Source organism: Sarcophilus harrisii, chromosome 1 (assembly GCF_902635505.1).
Source record: "Sarcophilus harrisii chromosome 1, mSarHar1.11, whole genome shotgun sequence".
Taxonomy (NCBI): Eukaryota; Metazoa; Chordata; class Mammalia; order Dasyuromorphia; family Dasyuridae; genus Sarcophilus; species Sarcophilus harrisii.
In genome coordinates, this window is record NC_045426.1 from 606,974,445 (window position 1) to 606,995,610 (window position 21,166).

The window sequence follows — 21,166 nt, forward strand, 5'->3', positions numbered from 1 at the left end:
CAGTAGGTTGGGGAGGAGCTGAAAAGAGGGAGAGATTTGAAATTCTATTTTTTACATTAAAAATAAATAATTTTTAAAGTAAAAAAAAATTAAAATTTTAATTTTAATAAGACACTTTACCTCTCTTGACTTCAGTTTCCTCATTTAGGAAATTAGAAGATTGAACTAGATGGCATTTAAGGTTCCTTGGACCTCTAACTCTATGATTCCATGTCTCTTACACTGATAGGTCTAGAAATAATAGTATTATAGAGAGGCAGTATGTTTGGTGGACAGGTTGAGGTTTGTTTTTGTTTTCTTCTTATATTCCTAGAACTTTGCACAAAGTATGGTACAAAATGGTAAATAAACCTTTGTTGAAATTAACTGAATTGAAATACACTCCCCTTTCAGTTCTAGATTTATGATCCCATGAATCTCACCCTGCCAAATCTGAAAATGATGATGATGATGATAATGATGGCGGTGGTGGTAGTCAGTGTGTGTATCCCCTTACAAGGAAATTATTTCATGGGTAATTGAGAGTTTGCTATATGGAAAGACTTCAGAAGCTGCAAAAAGTGAAGATGGATTTGGGGACATGAACGCTCCAGGAGATAGAACATAACAAAATAGCTTCCATACCTTCTCTGCAAGCCAGCCTAGATGTCTGATCTCTCGGCTCCCAGGAATTCCACTTTTCCCCAGCTGCTCTTTGACCTCTGCGATGACCTTTGTAAGCAGATCGCTAGCATTGGCATGGATGGCATTGAACCATGCCTGGGCTGTGGCTGAATCTTTGCTCCGCAGGATGACAGTGTGCTTAGCGTCAGGTGAATGGATTTCAAGATGTCTGGAGAAGTGAAGGGGAAATCATTAGGACCTTTCTAGGCAGCTCCAACCCCCCAGAAACCTCAGGGCTTCTTAACTTGATCACAGGAGCTTAAACCGATTCTCTTTTCCTATGTTATCAACTACTCAGTCTCCTTATCTTAATGATTCCAACTTTACTTAGACATCTTTCTTTCTTTCTTTCTTTCTTTCTTTCTTTCTTTCTTTCTTTCTTTCTTTCTTTCTTTCTTTCTTTCTTTTTTCCTTCCTTCCTTCCTTCCTTTCTTTCTTTCTTTTTTCCTTCCTTCCTTCCTTCCTTCCTTCCTTCCTTCCTTCCTTCCTTCCTTCCTTCCTTTCTTTCTTTCTTTCTTTCTTTCTTTCTTTCTTTCTTTCTTTCTTTCTTTCTTTCTTTCTTTCTTTCTTTCTTTCTTTCTTTTTTCCTTCCTTCCTTCCTTCCTTCCTTTCTTTCTTTCTTTCTTTCTTTCTTTCTCAATTCTATCACTAAAAAAGCCTGGTTTCCCCACCTCATTTCAGTTCATAGTGCCTGTTACATAGGGAGCACTATGCTATGGAGTGATGAATCTACATTAAATATCTACATTAAAACAACAAAATTCTGTTGAATTGCCTGGCTTTCTCATGGTTTTATAAACCAGTATTGGACATTAATCTTGTCTTACATTCTTGTTCAAAATAAAGGTTTCTGATTTAATGCTGAGAGCAGCTCAGTTGCTGAGAAGTAACAGACTGAACTACATGACCACAAACTCAACCTCACAATTCAGTCAGTGATAATCAATGGATCCCAGGAAAGCTATCTGCCCATCTTTGGAACTCTAGCTATGAGGTCCATGGAACTTTATCCAGCTTTTGAACATGTACCAAGTGTGGCTGAGATCTGCTGGTAGGGTTAGGAAAGGGCTAAAGGTAGAAAGACTATGCAGGGATGGTGCTCTATTTGAATTCGTGGTAAAATTCCCTTTGAGATCTCAAAGTTCTATGAAGAAAGGTTGATATTTAGGGGGTGGAAGAGATGGCAATCCAGCAAAGGAATGGGTTCTTTGGCAGGTACTTCTCAGTGTGTGCAAACACTCAGTACATTCATTCTTTTATTCAACTAATATTGATCAAGCTTGTACTCAATGTTAACAATAATAGTAGCTGACATTTATATAGTACTTGAAGGTTTACAAAGCACTTTATATACACTAACTCATTTGATTCCCCCAACAACCCTGTGAGGGTATCATGATGCATGACCTTTTCCATCAAGGAACTAAAAAATATAGTAATTGCATGTTTGGGGGTGGGGTTAGTTCAAGTTTCAGGAGTGCAGCTTGGAAGAAGGAAAAGCATTTAGCCTCACCCCTTTTGGTAGGTAGATTCAAGTGAAATCATAGAATTTTAGAGTGGATGATACCTATGCGATGTAGTCCAATTTTCCTCCAAATAGGGAAGAATCACTTCTATAGCAACAGAGACAGGTAGTCATCTGATCTCTTTGGGGGATTTGATTCAGGAATGTAGTTTTCAATTTTGCCAAGAAAATTCCTCTTTGCAAGGGTTTAGTTTTATTTTTTATTTTATTTTTTAATTTCTCCACTCAAGCTGTAAAATTTATATCTAAGATAAAATAGATTAAGTGACTTTTGTAGGAGTAGCTATAGGTGAGTGTGGAGGAGAAGAATTAAATAATAATACTAATAATTAGCATTTATATTTAAGACAACTTGAGGTTACAAATCTGTTTTCTAATTTGATCCTCCTAACAACCCCAGGAGGAAAACATTATCATGATCCTCATTTTGCAAATGAAGAAACTGAGGCTGAGATTAAATGACTTTTTCAGGGATATACAGTGAAGTGCTATTTGAACTCAAATTTTCCTAACTTTAACTTCAAGACTGTCTTCACACCTGGCTGCTGTAAGTGTTTCTTGAGCATTTAATTACAATATGCCTGTCATAGTGAAAGCTGATAGTAAAGGGCTAAATTTAATGGTCCCTGAAGTCAGTTAGTTTTTGATTAAGATAAATAAGACTAGCTTGCATGACATAGCAAACAGCATAATGCCCTATAAAGATGTACTGTAAGATTCAAAGGCAGCTAGACAGGATGGTGGCTAGAGCAATGAATCTGGAGTCAAGAAGACTCCTCTTCTTGAGTTCAAATCTAGCTTCAGATACTTACCAGCTGTGTGATTCTGGGCTAAGTCACTTAACTCTGCTTCCTTCAGTCTCCTCATCTATAAAATAAGATGGAGTAATGGCAAACCACTCTAGTATATTTAACAAGAAAACCCCAAATAGGATCACAAAGAGTTGGACACAACTGAAAAATGACTAAATAAGTAAGATTTGAAGGAATGTTTCTTGAGAACTAGGATCATCAGACAAAACTTGAATCTCAAAGATGACTTTGAACTGAAAAGGAATAAGAATGACTTCATGGAAGAGGTAACCTTAGAGATGATCCTGAAGATATCAAAAGACAAAAGGAGGGGCTGGGATGCACAGTATGGGAGAAAAAGAAGGTTTTGGGCAAAGAAGCAGAGATGACAAAGTGAAGAATGTATAGGGAGGATGTTAAGAAAGTGGCAATTTTTCTTTAGGCAATTTGAGGTAGATTCAAAGCACATTAGCTACCAGGGAATGATATAACCAAAGGTCCAAAGTAGCCTTAGTGAAATCCAAAAACAAGAAGCAATTGGTTAGGTATATGTAGAGAAAATTCAGGAGGTCAGGAAGCTCACAGAGAAGATTTCTTTGAGGTCTGAGAAGTTGAAAAGTGGAAGGACACCAGTCCTGAAAGAAATGTTTATTAATAATAAGGCAAAAGACATTATTGTGCTATTCTAAATCTAGATAAAATTGACTATGGGACACTAGTATAGTACTCACAAACTAAGAAGTAGCAGCTAATGAGATCCTGAACGGTAATTTGGGCAGAGAGAAACTAAAGAATTGATCCCTGAGGCAAGCAGGAAGAAGGCACTGAGAGAGATCAGTTTAGCTTCATGATTCCAACCTCTGGGGAGGTTGTTCAGTCTGAAATACCAAGTTATGTCAAACCCTTGAGACTCACCCTCTGTAATGGTCTCCAGCAGTCTCATTTTGCCATGTCCTGTCAGGAATCCCAGTCATGTCTCTGAGGTTAAATTTTCCCTATAAAATCTACTTATGGGCCATCCCATTGCTGCTGCCTTCCTTTGGGTCAGACTGCCACAGCACTCTGCCTCGTGGTGTGTTTCCTCTTACCCTTTCTCTATGCCACATGGAATCTCCCCTAACTCCCCTAAGTTTCTGAACCCCACTTCTCCTCTTTACAGCTAACTAACTCTTTCAAGGTGCTAAGTCTCTTTCAGGACTTAGCCTGACAACTAAGGGCACGCCCCAACCTCATGGGGTGCTCCCTTTCTCTTGGATAATTGTGAGCTCCACTGAGAAACTTATTTTTATATGCTCTCCCAACTCAATTTCATATTTACCAATTCCAGGGTCTAGTGTATCCCTTCATTTAGTATATAACCTTTTCCCTAAAAAATTACTTTTTGTCAAAGAGAATGGCTATTGTGAATTCTTCACATGACTGAACCCCAGCTTTTAGTGCCTGCCATCATCTGGTGTCTATATCATCAGTAGCCATATTAGAATAGATTTTAAATATTTGAGGAAATCTTTTGTTCCAGTATTTCTGTTTGTTGTTTTAAAATAACAAGGGCACCATTGGAATAAAATCTGGGAAAGAGATGTGGAGAAGGTGACAGTACTGCAGTAAAGAGGGGCAGAAACAAATGGGGAAGGAGGAAGAAGCTATAAAGAGGCTATGAAAAGATTTGTGGACAAAAAGAAAGGCATGGTATGTTGCAAGAGATGGAAGAGAAAAGAATCTTTACTCTCTCCTATTAGAATCTAATTCTTTCATGTCAGAGATTATCTTGTCTATGATTCTATCTTCAGTTGTGGAGAACCTTGAAAAATAGCTGACATTTATCTAGTGCTGTATGTATAACAAAGCATTTTATGTACATGGCGCGTGGCTGATCTTCACAACAACCTAGTGAAGTCAATACTACAGATATTATTTTGATTTTATAGATAAGGAAATGAAAGCAAGCAGAAGTTAAGCATTATATATCTAAAATAAGATCTGAACTGAAGTCTTTCTGCCACCAAGTCCAAGCCACTCTATTTCTTGTTCCACTTAATTTCCTCTAATGATAATAAACATAAAGCAAAAATTAAAGTGTCAAATAGTTCATTTATATCAAATTATTTGCTGTCTAGGGGGAGAGGGAGGTAAATGTTGAAAACTATCTTTACATGTATTTGGAAAATAAAATAATATTGAAAAAATTTAAAATGAATTAAACAAATATTTATTGAAAAAGAAATTAAAGTGCTGGCTCTTCTTTCTCCAAACACCAAAGTCTTGATTCTCAAATCCCTAACTTGCATTCTCCTTTGAGTCTTTCCTTTGTTTTTCTCTTGAGTCTTTTTTTCTGTTCTGCCAAGAATAGTTCATTTTCCCTGATAAGCTAGATACCAAAGAGGCTATTCTCTAGTCCTTTTGTTTTCTCATCTAGCATGAAGAGCCCTTTATTCTTAATGCATGGATTTTTGTTAGTTGCCTGTGGCAGAAGCATAAACATGGAACAATCTCTGCAGGTTGCTAGCACAGTTCCCTTGTTCTCCATACTAGCTGAAATTGGAAGATTCATAACTATTGAAGAATCTCCTAGCTATTCCTACTGCTAATTAGCTGATTTTTGTTATGCATCTTGTGACAATCCAGTATCATTTTCCAAGAAAGAACACTGCAAATTCTTGATCATTTTACCAGAGAATTTGCAATTGAAAGGGATAATTTGAGATAATTTAATTTAGTACTTTCTTTCTACAGAAAGGGAGGTCCAAAAAGTAAGCTAGACTTGTATCTGCAAGGGAACTCAAGATTCCATAGAGTCCAGTCTTCTCACTTTACAAATAAAGATCCTGAGGCCCAGAGATAAGTGAGATGGCTTGCCCAAGGTCATATACATGAAATGGCAGAGCCAATCTTTGACCCCAGTTCAGTGATTCCAAAGCCAGTTCTCCTTACACTGTTCCATGCTCTTTCTTCAAAGTGGTTTTTGCATGGTAACACAATTAATGGCAAAGCTAGGATATGAACTTTTTCTTAGTCCCAATATTGAATTCCTTCTTTCTTTTTTAGCAAGGCAATTTGGGTTAAGTGACTTGCCCAGGTTTACACAGCTAGAAAGCTGAGACCACATTTGAACTCAGGTCTTCCTGATTCCAGGTTCAGTACTTTGTTCACTGTGCTATCCAACTACCTCCAGGAATCTTTCTACTAGACAATGCTATCTCCCCCTATTAAATGTGTCTTGAATAAATGAAAAAAAAAAAAAAGGAAAAAAAATACTTAAGTCTCTGAGCCTCTAATGTAGTGGTTCTCAAACTTTTGTTTTCAGTGTCTTTATCCTATTAAAAATTATTGAGGATCTCTCCAAAGTGTTTTTGTTTATCTGGGTTATATTTATGGAGATTTACCATATTGGAAATAAAAACTACTTTTGAATTTGTAGACCCTCTAAAAGGGTTTCAGGGATCCCCAGGATTCTCTAGACCATAACTTTGAGAACCACTGCTCTAAAGCCTATGAGACTGCCCATGACAGAATATAAGAAATAGATGTTCTATGAAGAAAGATTTGTTTAAGTTAAAGAAAGGGCAAGCTTCTAGACCACTAAGGTTTGTTAATGAGATGAAGAATGGTATACTATATAGAGGACTGGTCTTAGAATCAGAAAGACCTGTAGTTAAGTTCCTCTTCTGACACAAATTAGCCATAAAATTCTAGAGAAGTCACGATATTTTAATGTGGCAGCCAAGTTTCAAAAGAGGTATTAATTTGCACTTGAGGAGGGATTTTCTACCCAGAGAATTCCCTTTGTCTTTGAAATCACATCTTCTAAATGAAGTTTCTTAAATAGTAAAAAAAATAACTGCTAATTCAAATGTTGAATTTGATAGCCAAATTTTCTTATGAAGAGAGTAACTGAAATCCCAACGCTTATGGACATGAGTCTTTCTCTAATATCTCACATCTATGTGAAGCATTGGGATGGAATTTAAGAGAAAAGAGATTCAGTCTCTTGACTTTCTTTGGCTTTCATCAGCCACTGAAACCTTTGTTGTTCATTCTTCATTTTCAGAGGAATAATGACACCATGGGTCATCTCTTAACTTACTGGTAAATTGAATTTAAGTGGGGCAGAGTTGCACAAAGTCATCAACTTCACTCTCTCTTCCAGAATTGTCAAAGTTGAATGGCAGGAAAAAATTCAGAGTGACTGGTGATGACCTGAGCATTATAGTACTTTGAGGGCTTCTGCCTTCCAACTTAGAGAAGATAAAAAATACAAACCCCACTTCAGGTTGCTAAAGGGAGAATTAGACTCTGGGAAAAAGCCGAAATGAGAGGGACTAGCAGTCTTTTTCAGTTCCCATTCTCAGCTTGTTATACAAGAATCTTTGGAGAATTTCCTTTTTAGTGAGATCTGGGACTGTCTTGATTGAACTGAGTTACCATATTCCCAATAGAAGAGCCCTTTCACTCTGTATTAAGTGATATATATTCTATGTATATTTTCTTTGATTTCTGTCTTGCTGTCAATTTGGATAAATTGATTTCTTTGCTATCTGTTGTGAATATGTTCATTATGGAAATGGTAATTTGGTGGAAAGGGAATCAAGCCTAGGATAAAAAGCTCTGGCTCTCCTTTCCCTATTAATGAAGAGTGATCAGAAATTTAGTTTGAACCTTAAAACAAAACCCTCTAGATGAATAATATTTAAGGAAGGAGACAGATAGAATTCTAGCCCAGTATTCCCTCTTTTTTGAGGAAAATAGAGTGGTAGTTTTCATGTCTCGACTTCCTACTTCTCTTCTTGGCAGGAATTTAAATTTCCCTTGAAGAAGGTGTGTGTGGGGGGGGCTTGTGAGGCTGCTTTTGAGCCACATAACAACATCCCTATGAACTACATGCAGGGAACTATCTTCATTATTGTGTGTGTATATAAATATATTTTGTATATATCACATGCATATGTATACTTATGTGTATATATTCCTAGATGAGGAAAACACAAAAGTCATTTGGCACATCTGCAATACAAAATACATGCATGTTATGTAGTGTGTATATCTGTACAAACCTATACACATGTATGTAAACACATGTATATATGCACTGTGTGTATGTGCAAGTGTGTACATATGCATCTATACACGCAACACAAAATGCGTGTGTGTGTGTGTATGTGAGGGGGGTAGAAGTGTCGACTGACTTTTGTGGTTTCCTCACCTGGGAATTCCCTGGACCCATGAAATCATGGGTGCTAGTGCCTTTTAGCACTAGCTTTAAAGTTCCTTTGTGTTTATTTTTAATGAAATTTTTCTGCAATTATATATGCACATGTTGTCTCTCACATTATAATATCCTTGAGGATAGGGAATAATGTTCCACTTTTGTCTATATATACTCAATACATGTCTGACACATAAGTACATTAACAAATGTAATTGGTTACTAAAATGCTGCTGGTGCTATCCCATTAGGAGGCAAAAATATGGACTCAAAGACCTCAGTTCTAAAAAATAATATGTTGTACACCATCACAAAGCCAGGTGGGCAAATGCGTACATTATCAGACCACCAAGCAGAGTTCTAAAGGGCAAGTAGCTTCCTGCTTCTCTCCTCCCAGATAACCCCAGTACAAAATACCTATAAGCGACTTCAAAATCTCATGTCCTTGTCCTTGGAGGTCATCTTACCCTGGTATTAATGATCAAAAAATGATGCCAGATGTCCTACTTAGTCCCAGATTCCTTCCCCTCTGAATTTCAAAACAACAACTTTGCAGATCACCTGAAGATTAGAAATCCCCATAAGATTAGGGCTCATTAACACTTGAAACTTACCATGCATGGTGAGCAATTCATGCTGTAAACTGCTTTACAGATGAACTTGGATTTTATAGAAAGAATTATTTAGAAAAAGGAATGTCTCTGGAGGAGGGTTTTTTTTTTTTTTTAAATTATAATTAGCATTTTTTGTAGGAAATCTGCAAAACAAGGATCTTCACTAAGCCCCAGAGGTTCTATGTGATGAAACAGAGTAGAATACTTTGGGAAGCACTTAACATTACATACAAATATGAGACACATGCCTCTTTTTTGCCTTTTTTTTTTTTTTTTCTCAAAGAAATGGGAAAGGAATCTGTGGTTAGAATCATCAAGTTTTCTTTCCTTCCTGAAATTCTTGCTATTAGCAGAACGCGTTTTGCAAACCAGATAGTTTTTAAGAACAGTAATATTGGTTCAATTTACTTTTCAAATTAACCCATAATAGCAGGATTTAAAATATGTAAATATTTTATCTGCTTTAAATTCCTTTTAAGGCTTTTTTTTTTCTTTTTTGCTGAAGGTACTGGGATTAAGTAAGTGACTTACCCAGGATTACACAGCTAGGAAGTGTTAAATGTCTGAGGCCAAATTTGAACTCAGGTTCTACTGACTTCAGGGCTGGTGCTCTATCCACTGTGCCACCTAGCTGCCCCACTTTCAAGGCGTTTTTAAAAAGAGATGACATTTAAAGGGAACACAATGTAATGGATGAAGAGGTGGTCTGGGGGTCAGGACGATAAGGATTTACGTTTTGCTTCTGATCATGTTAGTTAAAGTTAGTTAAGTTAAAATCAATGTTTTTGGGTTTTTTTGTTTTTTTTTTTTTTTTAAGATCTGGTGTAGGATCCTTAGAGGTCATTTAACTCCTTTAGTTTTTTGTTTTTTTTTTTAATGAAGAAAATTATTGTGCAATTATTATGTGACAAGCATGGTATTAAGTGCAGAAGCAAAACTATTTATCTGCCTGGAAAGAACTCTTATTCTAATAAGGGGAGAACAGAGGTATACAAAGTTAGGGAAATGTTGGCCAAGAAGGGGTTCTTTGAGTCAAAGAGTAAACTGATACACTTTATCCGGGAATAATGGCAGAGCTAATTTGATCATAGTTCTTGGTTCCAGAATTAGAAGGGTCTAGAAAAAAAGTAAGGGGAAGGGAGTTGATGAGGATGTAGAGAAGATGGAACGGAAGCCAGTCAGCTAAATAGATAGGGAATACGCTTGGCCAAAGCAATTCAGACCTGGAATGTTGCAGGGATCCAAGGTCTTCTTGAAATGTTTTCAATCTGCTTGCTTTTGTGCAGAGCTACCAGGAGCCCCTCTCTGGCCAACACTTCCCTAACTCCATATGCCTCTGTTCTTCCCCCAAAACTCTCACTTGTTTTGTTCCCTCAAGCCATTAGCTCAGAGGCCCATCACCGTTTAGGTAAGTGGAGGAGGGAAAGATCTTTATGGGAAACTAGCAGTGCTTAAGCTTAACCTTCTTTCCATTGTTCCCCAGGTAAATCAAAAAGAACAAAAGTCTTACATAGACTAATTGTTGATTCATCATTCAGACTCATTTATATACCACAACTTGTAGTCCTTCTCCAATTAAGGGAGACCCCTTTAAGCTTCTAATTTTTTGCCAACATAAAAAAAATGCTTTAAATATTTTTATGTAAATGGATTGTTTTCCTTTCATTTCATTTTCTTTCATCTTTTTTGGGGGTACAGAAGGTAATGTGCTAGTTAATATGTAACATCTAGCACTCAAAATAGTATGTATAGTATAATTAAAAATTTAATCTGTATAATTATTGCTGTAGTGTAGGAAATGAGGAGTTGATGGATTTAGAAAAGTACAGAAAGACCTCAAGTTATGAAGAATGATGTTATTCAAAGAAGTAGAGCATAAACAAGCTTAGTATAACTTTATATTATATGAATATATTATCATAGAAATCTATGTATATGCATACCTGTTATATATGCATGCGTGCACATATATTGTGTGCACAAATATACATATATATATATATATATACATATCCCTTGTTGGGGGAGGTTGGGAAGTGGGGAGGAGGAAAGGAGAAAAAAACTAATAAAGTAAAAAGCGTACAGCAGTGGACAAAAGAAAACATACAAGGAAACAAAGAAAAATTGACAGCTCCGAATATAATGTGCAATATTTATTATATAGGTTTTCTTGAAATTTAAATTTGTTGTTTCATATTTTGAATCCTCTCTTATGTTCTGCTGAAAACTTGGCAATGTTTTTTCTCTTTCCTATTTTCTTTTTCTAGTTTGTATTTATATATTTAATTTAGTCTGTATTATTAATATTTTTCTCCATCACTTTTTAAAAAATGAAACAATAAATTAAGTCCTGTTTTGCAATAGAAAAAATTGTTTTGGTGAAAGAGTTTTTAACATAGGGAATAATCAGATCAAAAAAATAATTTACTAAACTTCATGGTACGAGTCAGTACCTTGCTAGTCAGGTTAAGAATTGATGCCAGGAAAGCAGAAGAGGGCTGACAGCAATAATTTCATTATCAATATTCCATATCAGGGGAACAAACTGGCAAAAAAAAAATACACTTTTTACCCATCAGGCTTATAGTCAAGATTACTTGTATAATTTTGAATTAGTCATACAATGTTAAAGACCAAGGATCCCTAGAGATCACATAGAAATGAAGAGATCACTGAGTCCATCTTGATGAAAAGTCTAGCCTGAACCAAAGCCAAAGGTCACATGGGAATTGGCAGCAGAATGCAAAGAGCATCCAGCTCTCCTTGGGTCCAAGGCTAGCACTCTTTCATAATTTTTTGTTTATTTGTGGGCTTTTGCTTGTTTCATTTTTCCTCCCAGAAAACCAAGGTTGTTATGGATACAAACTTTATACACTACACTGGGCCCAGGTTTAGTTCTAGGTTAGATGGACTATGAACATACTGCACATTTAAAGGCACCTAGAAGGCACAGTAGATAAAGACCAGGCTTGGTGCTAGTAGAGCCTGGGTTCAAATCTGGCCTCAGATACTTACTTAATGTATGATTCTGGGCAAGTCACTTAGCTCTGTTTGACTCAGTTTCCTCATCCATAAAATGAGCTGGAGAAGGAAATGGCAAGCCACTCGATGGCTTTATCAAGTAAATCCCAAATGGAGTCATGGAGAGTTGGATTAGACTAAAACAATTCAACAAATATAGTATATACATATATAAAGGGAACAACTGCCATCCCCTGAGCACAAATATACAAGGAAGGCCTCAAAGATTATTCTGTATGACACCTGAGGAAGGCATTCTGAGGAAAAGGTTCCAGTCAAATTGGTCTTTTTGCTGTTCTCTGAATTTAATATTCCCACTCCTATCTCTGTGACTTTGTACAGGTTACCTCTACTGTTTGAAATGTACCCTCTCTTCACCTTCACCTCTTAGATCTGTAGCTTTCCACCAAGAACAACTAAGGGAGGTCTTTTTGGATATCCCAAGAGTATATATTTTATATATACAGCTTTGACTCTTCATATTTTAAGTATCTTGTATTAAATAACTTTGTGTGTATTTTTCAAATTTTATATTTACTTATTTTTATATATAGTATATCCTTCCAGTAGAGTAAGTGCTTAGGGAAAGGCAATATTTCATTTTTATCTGTTTCTTCAACACCTACCCCATTGCACATGATACATGATTAATAAATGATTATTTTAAAATATTTAATTGAAGGGAGAATTAATAGAATAAATCCATGTGTCCTCCCCCTTGGTAAGATGACAGAAACACATTGTAGGTATGTCCTTGTGTTCTTGCACAAGATGTTTTCCCTTGGCCTGCAGACCTAAAGTACTAAGAGTTAAATCCTTGAAGAAGTTTGATTACTGGCATTGGAGGGATCACCAAGGATAAGGCAAAAGAAAGTCCTTTAGAAGTTCTAGATAGAAAAAATACTAGGAAGTTGCCCGAGAAACTTGTTTCTATTGAAGGAAAGACCACTGAAAATTCTTGATTCATTATAGACAGTGGAAAGGATGGCAGCAATCACATTTCCACTTCTATTCAAAGTATAATTGGCAGAGATCTTTCCAATTTTTGGGCAAAGGTACATATCATGGGTACGACCACAAATGGACTTAGCCACTATCCTTACACTGTGTCCTTTGTTTTACTTTAGAGAAAAGGGGAGCCTGGAGCATTTTGAGAGATTTTAAAAGGACTGGATTGCCTAATAATAATATTCATTCACATCACTCTACCTTATATTCTACCTTGGAGAAATTAGTGGGAATTAGTATTTATCCAGCTGTTCAGTGCCCCAGAAAGGGCCATGGCCATCTGAGGCCCCATATTTACACAGCCTCTTCTCTTCTCTGATTGGAAAGTGTGTATGTGAGTGTTTTACAAAAGTAAGATTTTATTTTTGGACCCAAAAAAATTCCCTAATCAAGTTTTGAACCTTCAAAGACTCAAAAAAACAAACAACCACATAAAAACTAAGCTGCATATGGAACTCACTTCTATTGGATTTGCAGTTAAAGTCATTATTCTGGCTAGGTGCTGACATTATCAATTATTTATATTTCTCACCTTTATCTGCTAACCTTGTCTCTCAGTGACAGGGAAACAGAATGCAGACTAGACTACGTGTGTGTGTGTGTGTGTGTGTGTGTGTGTGTAGGTGCACATGCACATATGCGCAGGAATATCTAGACCAACCTTGTCATTTTGCAGATAAGGTTAAATGACTTGCTCAGACAATATTAGATGCAGAGTCAGGGCTAGAAGTGTGACCTCCTGATTTCAAGTCTGGAGCTCTTTCCACTCTTCCAAGCTGCCTCGAAGTAGAAAGTAAGATGCTTAAGGACAGGAATTCATTTTCATTTAAATAGTCATTGTAACTCCAGCACCTAGGAAAGTACCTTGCACACAGTAAGTGCTTAATAAATGCTTATTGGATTGTTTTAAATTGGAAAAGTGAAAGAATATCATGGAGCATAGAAAATACTATTGCCTTAAATTATTCCTAATTGCCTTTGGAATTTAGTTGGAGACTCTCCTCAAGTGCCTTTCGTGTAGAAGGCATACATGTTACTCAGTCTATGGCAATAGCCTCCTAATTGACTTCCTTGCTTCCATTCTTTTCTTTCCCCAACCCAGTCTTTACCCAATCACCCAACTCCTATTCCTCAGGTACAAGTCTCATGTCATTCCCCTCACTGACACTTGACTGACCTGAAATTCTTAACTTGGGGTCTATAAACTTAAAAAAAAGTTGATAGCTGTTTTTCAATGGAATTAGAAGGTTTTGTAATACTCTGTACTTTATTTTATACATTTTTTCATTATTCTGAGTAAGGGTTTTACCAGACTGTCTACGGGGCCCATAACAACAATAAAGTTCAGAACCTCTACTCTAGCAAATACAAATTTCTCTATTGAGCCTTTAAAATCTCTCCCAATCTGGTTTAGCTTAGTTTTCTGGACTGATTTTCTAATTCTCTCTTTTACCTACTTTATTTTAGTTAAAGCAGTCTACTTGCCGATACCCCACCACAACATTCCATCTCCTTTCTCATCTTAGCCAACTCCCTTTAAAGGCTTGGCTCAGGTATTATTTCTGAGACTTTTCTCAATCTGTTAATGCTTTGGGCCACTTGAAATTAATTTATGTGGCTTTGTATACATGTTATATATTTTTTATCTGTGTATATTTTGGAGAGTTTAAGTTTCTGGAGGGAAGGGAGTTACATTTTTGTCTTTTTCATCTCTAATTCCTAACATAGCACCTTCATACTTTGCTGAAGTGACTATTGAGAGGCAGCATAGTGTAGTTTCATGAGCATTGGCTTTGGAATCAGAAGACATTAGTTTAAATTTTGCCTCTGTTTACTATCTATTTGGCAAGTCACTTAAACTCTTTGGGACGCAGTTTCCTCATCTGTAATATAAGGAGGTTGGATAAAGATCTCTTGCAATTCTAGAGCTGGAATTCTGGAATTTGAAAAATAAGGGTATTGGGCTGAATGGTTCTTAAATTTCTTTCAGACCCAAAAATTCTATGAATATTCACATATGCATAGAGAACATAGAAATGTTCCGTTTTATTGCAAGTTATCTCCAGTTATTGATTCAATATTCATTATATATCTATCATTTTGCCAGGTACCATGAAAGATATACAATCTAGATAATCTGCTTCTTGAGGATGTTTCAAAGTTGACTCTCTTAATGACATGGTAGAAGGAATGTTGGATGTAAAGTTGGAAGACCTGGTTTGGAATCATTATTCTGCTCTTGTGTCATCATAGATAAGTCATTTAACCTTCTGCAACCTTAGTTTCCTTATCTACAAAAATGGCTTAGACTCAATGACCTCTAAAGATTTGACCTTATGATATGAATGTGTAACATGTATTGATAATTATGATAGCCTGGTAGGAAATGAATGACAGTCCCAGAGCACAGACAGAGAAGTAGATGGCTTTCCCTCAATGCACTGATACCCCATTTGGAGATAATCTTCTTTCCCTACCTTATTCCTAGCAACATCCATTTCTTCATCAGGCAATGGAAATTGAAATAAGATTTTCTTCAGAGGGTGGGGGAGTGGGCAGGGGTGGGAGGGTTGGAGAATAGAGTTGGCAAGAGAAGCTTGGCCTCCTGCCTTGCTAATGAGAATCCTATATTTCTGGAACAGGGCAGGAGGGAGTGGAGGAGCAAGAAAATCAGGATGGCTGATTGGAGCTATTTTCAGCGGTCCAGTCTTTTAAAATCCTTGTTTGTTCCCCAGTTGAACTGACCACTACTTGATGAATTGTGTTTATCTGTAGTTCAGCGATAAAGTTCTCTTTTAATTCCCCGCTGAATAGCAATATTTAGGGCAATGCTACAGCTGTGTTTATTCTCACACTCCACCACAGTTATGTAAATACTGCCTATGGAACTATTTCTGATAAAGGCCCATACCAACCCAAAGGAATTATACGGGCCCTCTAGATGTCTGCCAAGATGAGCAGTTTCGATCCAGCTTGGCAGTGCATATGAATGATATCACAGCTTCTCAGAGATCATTTGGCAAACCTCACAATAAAAGAGTAATTTTCTCCTCCTCTTGCTCCCTCAAAGGCTTTCTGTGAGCCAAACAATATTTCCCAGTATCCTCCACTTCCCCAGTTTAGCAGCCACGAGGCTGACATACAAAATTTGAAGCCTCAATAGAAACAAACAAAAATTAATAAATAAAAAAAACTGTAACTGGGTACAAAAACTAATCAAGTGACCTTTCCTTCAGGAGAGTGGCTGGTTAAGAAGTTGTTAAAGGTTACAGTGAGGGTAAGGTATTGTAGCTCACGGAATCAAAGGTGGATAAGACCACATAATCCCTGCATTTCTTTCTAGCTTTAAAATTCTATGATTCTTGTAACCAAAGAAGAATGACTGTCAAGCCTTCAGTAGTAATGTCATCTGAGAAGGGTTTCCCTGGGTAAGGAGATTAATGTTCTACTTAAAAAAATTTTTTTAACATTGGAAAGAATGAAGGCTTCCCTATTTAAAAAAAACAATGGATTGTAAAAGCAAAACTAAAAACCTTTAAGGAGAGGTTCCAAAAGAATAGTGGAATCTGTTAAATAAATATCAGCTATACCTTGAAGCACAGCACAAACTTCATTTAGACAATTGACCAGCTGCCTGATGACCTATAGACTTGAACCAGTGACCTCTTGGTATCTGTTTATTCATTGTAACCAAACATGGTCTTGTTGGAAAGTTTTTTTTCAAAATGACCTCTAAAAGGGACTCAGCAGACTACATAATTGGATATTCCACAAAAATTATCTTCTATTTATTTTGTGAATCTAACATATGCTTGTATATATATTTATGTATTTGTATTATAGATCTATTGCTTTCCACAATAAAATATAAATTTCTGTTTTATGTTTTGTCTTTATACCTCTAGAATTTAGTATAGTGTCTGGCCCCTCATTGATGGGCTTAATAAATAATAAGAGCCCAATAAATGCTTCTTTTTTTTCTGAGGCACTTGAGGTGAAGTGACTTGCTCAGGGTCATGTGAAACTCTGTCCTCCTGTCAGATCCTCCTGACTTCAGGGCTGTGCTCTATCCACTGTGCTACTTTGCTGCCTCTTAAGCATTAATAAATGCTTCTTGATTGATGGATAAATTTTATTTCAATTCAATTTAATTCTATTCAACTCAACATTTGCTGGCTGTTTACTACATACACTGTATAGGATTTCAGCTCTGTGCTTGAATTCTGACTTGCTCGGCGGAGTAAGCTTAGGCAAGTTATTTTCCCACTTTGGGCCCCAGTTACTTAGTCTATAAAAGTTTAGTCTGTAATGGATCAGATCTCTAAAGCTTTAAATTCTCAAATCATCATACTGATGGATGTACACGGTGAACAGCCTGGTGTGGTGAAAAGAACAATAGACTAGATAACCTATGTTCAAGCCCTAATTTTGACATTTACTAATTGTGTCTTATGAGGATCAGTTTAAGGAATTGGCAATGCTTAACCTTGAGAAGAGAAGCTTACCTGGAATATGAGGGCTATCCTAAAGTACCTGGAAAGGGAATTAGATTTATTCTCCTTGACTAAAAAGATAGAAACAAGATCAATTGGTAAAGTGGAAAGAGGAAAATCCAGGCTTATTGTAAGGAGAAGATGAATGATGCTGCCCCAAAACAGAATGGGATTTCAGGGATTAGTAGGCAAGCTCTCAAAAAAGGTCTTCAGTAATAGATGAATGATCAATCAAGTATGGGTTGGAGGAAATTCTTCTTCAGGTGTGGCTTGGATAAGAGGGCCACTAGGGTCCTTTCTGACATGGAGATTTTGTGATAATTCTGTAACCAACTTTTGGAAGACTTATTTTCCTAATGTGTAAAATGAACATGACAATACTTAAATTACCAAGTTCACAAAATTTTAAGGAAAACTTGTAATCTTAAAGCAATACTAGAAATAGAAAGCATTTTAATTTAATAATCGAACAGGGAAAAGACTTGAGATTATATTGTCTAATACTTTCATTTATTTATTTATTTTGGTAGAAGGCATCCTTTGATAATATGAAATATGGGTATCCATTTCTTTTTAAATTTAGTCATATACTGGAAGAAGAGTGGCAAAGCATCAGGCAAGTCAAATTACCATCAAACACTAAGACTATCATATCCCTTCAGATCCTGGTGGAAATAGCCCAGGAGGACCCTGAACCCAAGAATTTTGGTACACAAGAAAAATCAGATCAAAAAGGAAAGAAAATGAGTAAGAAAACAAAATGCAAGTGAATGACAACAAAAAGAGTAAAAATGCTATGCTGTGATCCATACTCAGTTCCCACTGGCCTCTCTCTGGATGTGGATGGCTCTCTTCATCATAAAATCATTGAAACTGACCTCAGTTATCTGATTGTTGGAAAGAGTCACGTCCATCAGAATTGATTGTCATATAATATTTATGCCCAATAATTGAAGAATGATTGTGGTATGGGAATGTCATAGAATATTATTGTGCTGCAAGAATACATGAAGAATTCAGAGAAACACATAAAAAGCTACTTCTTAATTAGACAGCATTTGTAAAGCCCTTAGCACAGTGCCTGGTAATAAGAAATATTATATAAATGCTAGTTATTATTATCATTATTAATATTATTATTAACTGATAGAGAGAGAAGGAAGCAGAACAAGGAAAATCAAAATACATAATGACTAAAACAATGTTAATGTAAATAAAAAAAAAAAACAAACCTAAAAACTAAAAACTCAGAATACAAACCCAAACCTGAATACCATCGTTATAATGGCTAAGCTTGTTCATCTCTTTGGAAAAGACCCTGATGTTGGAAAAGATTGAAGGCAAAAGGAAAAGAGAACAGCCAAGGATGAGATAGATAGATGATGTTAATGGAAACAATGCACATGAACTTAGACCTCGAGAGATAGCAAAGAAGAGCCTGGTATTCTATGGGTCATTGGGTCAAAAAGGGTTGGACTTGACTGAACAATAACAACCACCACAAAATGTGGTTCTAGAGAAAGAATAAAGAAAATATTCTTCCTTGTTTTTGCTAAAAGTGGGAAATTAGGGATATGGAACATTTCATATACAACTAAGTGAATTTAAGTTCCTTTATTAATTGCAAAGCATTGTGCCAAGGACTGGAGAAATAAAAAGAAAAATAAGACAATCTTTTCTTTCTGGGACCTCACATTCTAATGGGGGAGATAACACATATTGTTAGCTGAGAGTCAGATGGAAAGGTCCCATGGGTACAGCAGCAAAGCAGATGGAAGCATCAACCTCTTTTTCAATGTCACTTCTATTGATTCAATCACATCAATTTCTGATGTTGAACCATTTGATTACAACAGGGACTTTAGTGATAAGAATTTTTTGGGGGGGAGCACTTAGAACAGCTGTGGCTGAGTACCTGAAGGAGCAGTTGCTAGGACATATCTCCATGGTAATTACTTCTTAGGATGAAGGCTTTAGGGACTTACCTGGAATCTTGACCAATGGTCCACACCCAGATCTCTTGGGCTTACCTGTCAATTACTAATAGTCAGTAGTTGGTGTTGGTGAGGATGAGGAAGGTGAGCCCTTTTATATCATTACTCTCAATCTTGGCTAGAAGGAATAATGATAATCTAGGGGAAATAGAGTTCTAAGGCTCTTGGGTTCAAGGACCTAGCATGTCTCATCAGGGGTTATGGTGAGGTGGTTATCAAGATAATAACAGTACTTTGATTCAAACATATTGCTTCCTTTCCATCAAGCCTACATGGGCTTCAGTAAGGCTAGCCTCCCTGTCACCTAGGTGGCAAGGGGTCAGAATCCATTGAAGTATTGGTTAATTTTGCTGATCTTTTTTTTCTTTTATTACAAAGAATGATTCAATAGGTGAACAGAAGGAAAGGGAGAGATATATTTGGAAATAAAAATGATATAAAAGCAAAAGATATAAATAATGGTGTTACTAAATATTTTTAAAATAAATATTTAAAATTTATAAAATGAATTATATTCTAGGAAATACATAAATATATTATATAAAATATTTTTTGAAGTCATTATGACTTTTTAAAGGAAATGATTTAAAATAAGATGTACTTAATGTTTCTTGTTTTCTTTTAAAACTTCCTTTTTCATTTCTTCCAACTATTAGTGTAGTGTTCCCAGTGAGCTGGGCTGACAGATCAATTCTAATCACAGCCTTGGAAATTGGTTCCTATTCTTGGGAGGAAAATGACAATTCCTCAGTTGCTAAGGGGATTAATATTTTTTTTAAATTTGTAATAGTTTATTTTACAATGTGGACCTTCTTGAATATACTATGTTGCTGAGCTCTGAAGAAAAGATTAGACTATATTATCTCTTTCTGTTGGATTTAAGTTAAATGGTATGCCATATATTTTTCATGAAATATATTAATTACTTCAATAGGTCATGACCCTTAGAGGATGAAATGATTCTACTATCATTTAAGAAAAGGGGTTAACAGAATATAGGAAAAAGGGGAAAGGTTTTTACTTTTCCTACACAAATTTGATTTACACAATTCAAGATTTTCTGAATTTTTATCCTTGGTAACAGGGCATAGAGACATAGAGAAGCCAGAGCTGGATAATGGGAAGACACAATAATGATAGAAATAATTGCTTTCATGTATAATCCTACAAGATTTTCAAAGCACTTTGTAACTCTTATCTCATTTTATCCTCATATTGCCCAATAAGGTAGATGTTATTATGATTCCCATTTCACAGATACAGATAGAGAGCTGGCTCAAAGACAGGAAGACCTATGTTCAAACTTGGACTTACACTCCTATGTTATGCTGAACAAGTTTCATATCTCCCTATGCCCCCAAAACTTTCTAAAACTATAAGTTGCAGAGAAGGTCCTGACCTATAAAGTAGAAGAAATTTCCTCATGGGGGATTCTTTATAGCAATGAAATTACAGATTCTATTATATCCTGTCTTTGTTACTGTTGTTTAGTTGTTTTAGTGGTATCCATTTCTCTATGACCCCATTTAGGGTTTTTTTTTTGGCAAAAATACTGGAGGGGTTTGCCATGTCCTTCTCCAGCTTATTTTACAGATGAGGAAACTGAGGCAAACAGACTCAAGTGACTTATCTGGGTTCACATAGCTAGTCAGTGACTGAGGACAGATTTGAACTCAGAAAGATGGGTCTTCCTGATTCCAGGCCTGATGTATCACCCAGGTGTCCTGCTTACAGTTAAGGACACTGAGGCTGCCCCTGGCTAAAGTAGCACTTGAATCCAGATCCTTCTGTACTATATGCCCAACTTATTCATTATGTATGGTCACCAAATGTCCAGAGAGGCACAAAAAGGAA

The 21,166-nt window shown here is 36.2% G+C and overlaps 1 protein-coding gene across 1 annotated transcript in view; it reads right to left on the minus strand.

Moving 5' to 3' along the window:
- The window catches only part of SNTB1 (syntrophin beta 1), a 310,326-nt gene that overhangs the window by 123,685 nt on the left and 165,475 nt on the right, over window positions 1-21,166 (minus strand). Inside the window, exon 3 of the mRNA XM_031947152.1 lies at window positions 625-832. Coding sequence (XP_031803012.1) covers window positions 625-832 — 208 coding nt within the window. The remainder of the gene's footprint in view (window positions 1-624; window positions 833-21,166) is intronic.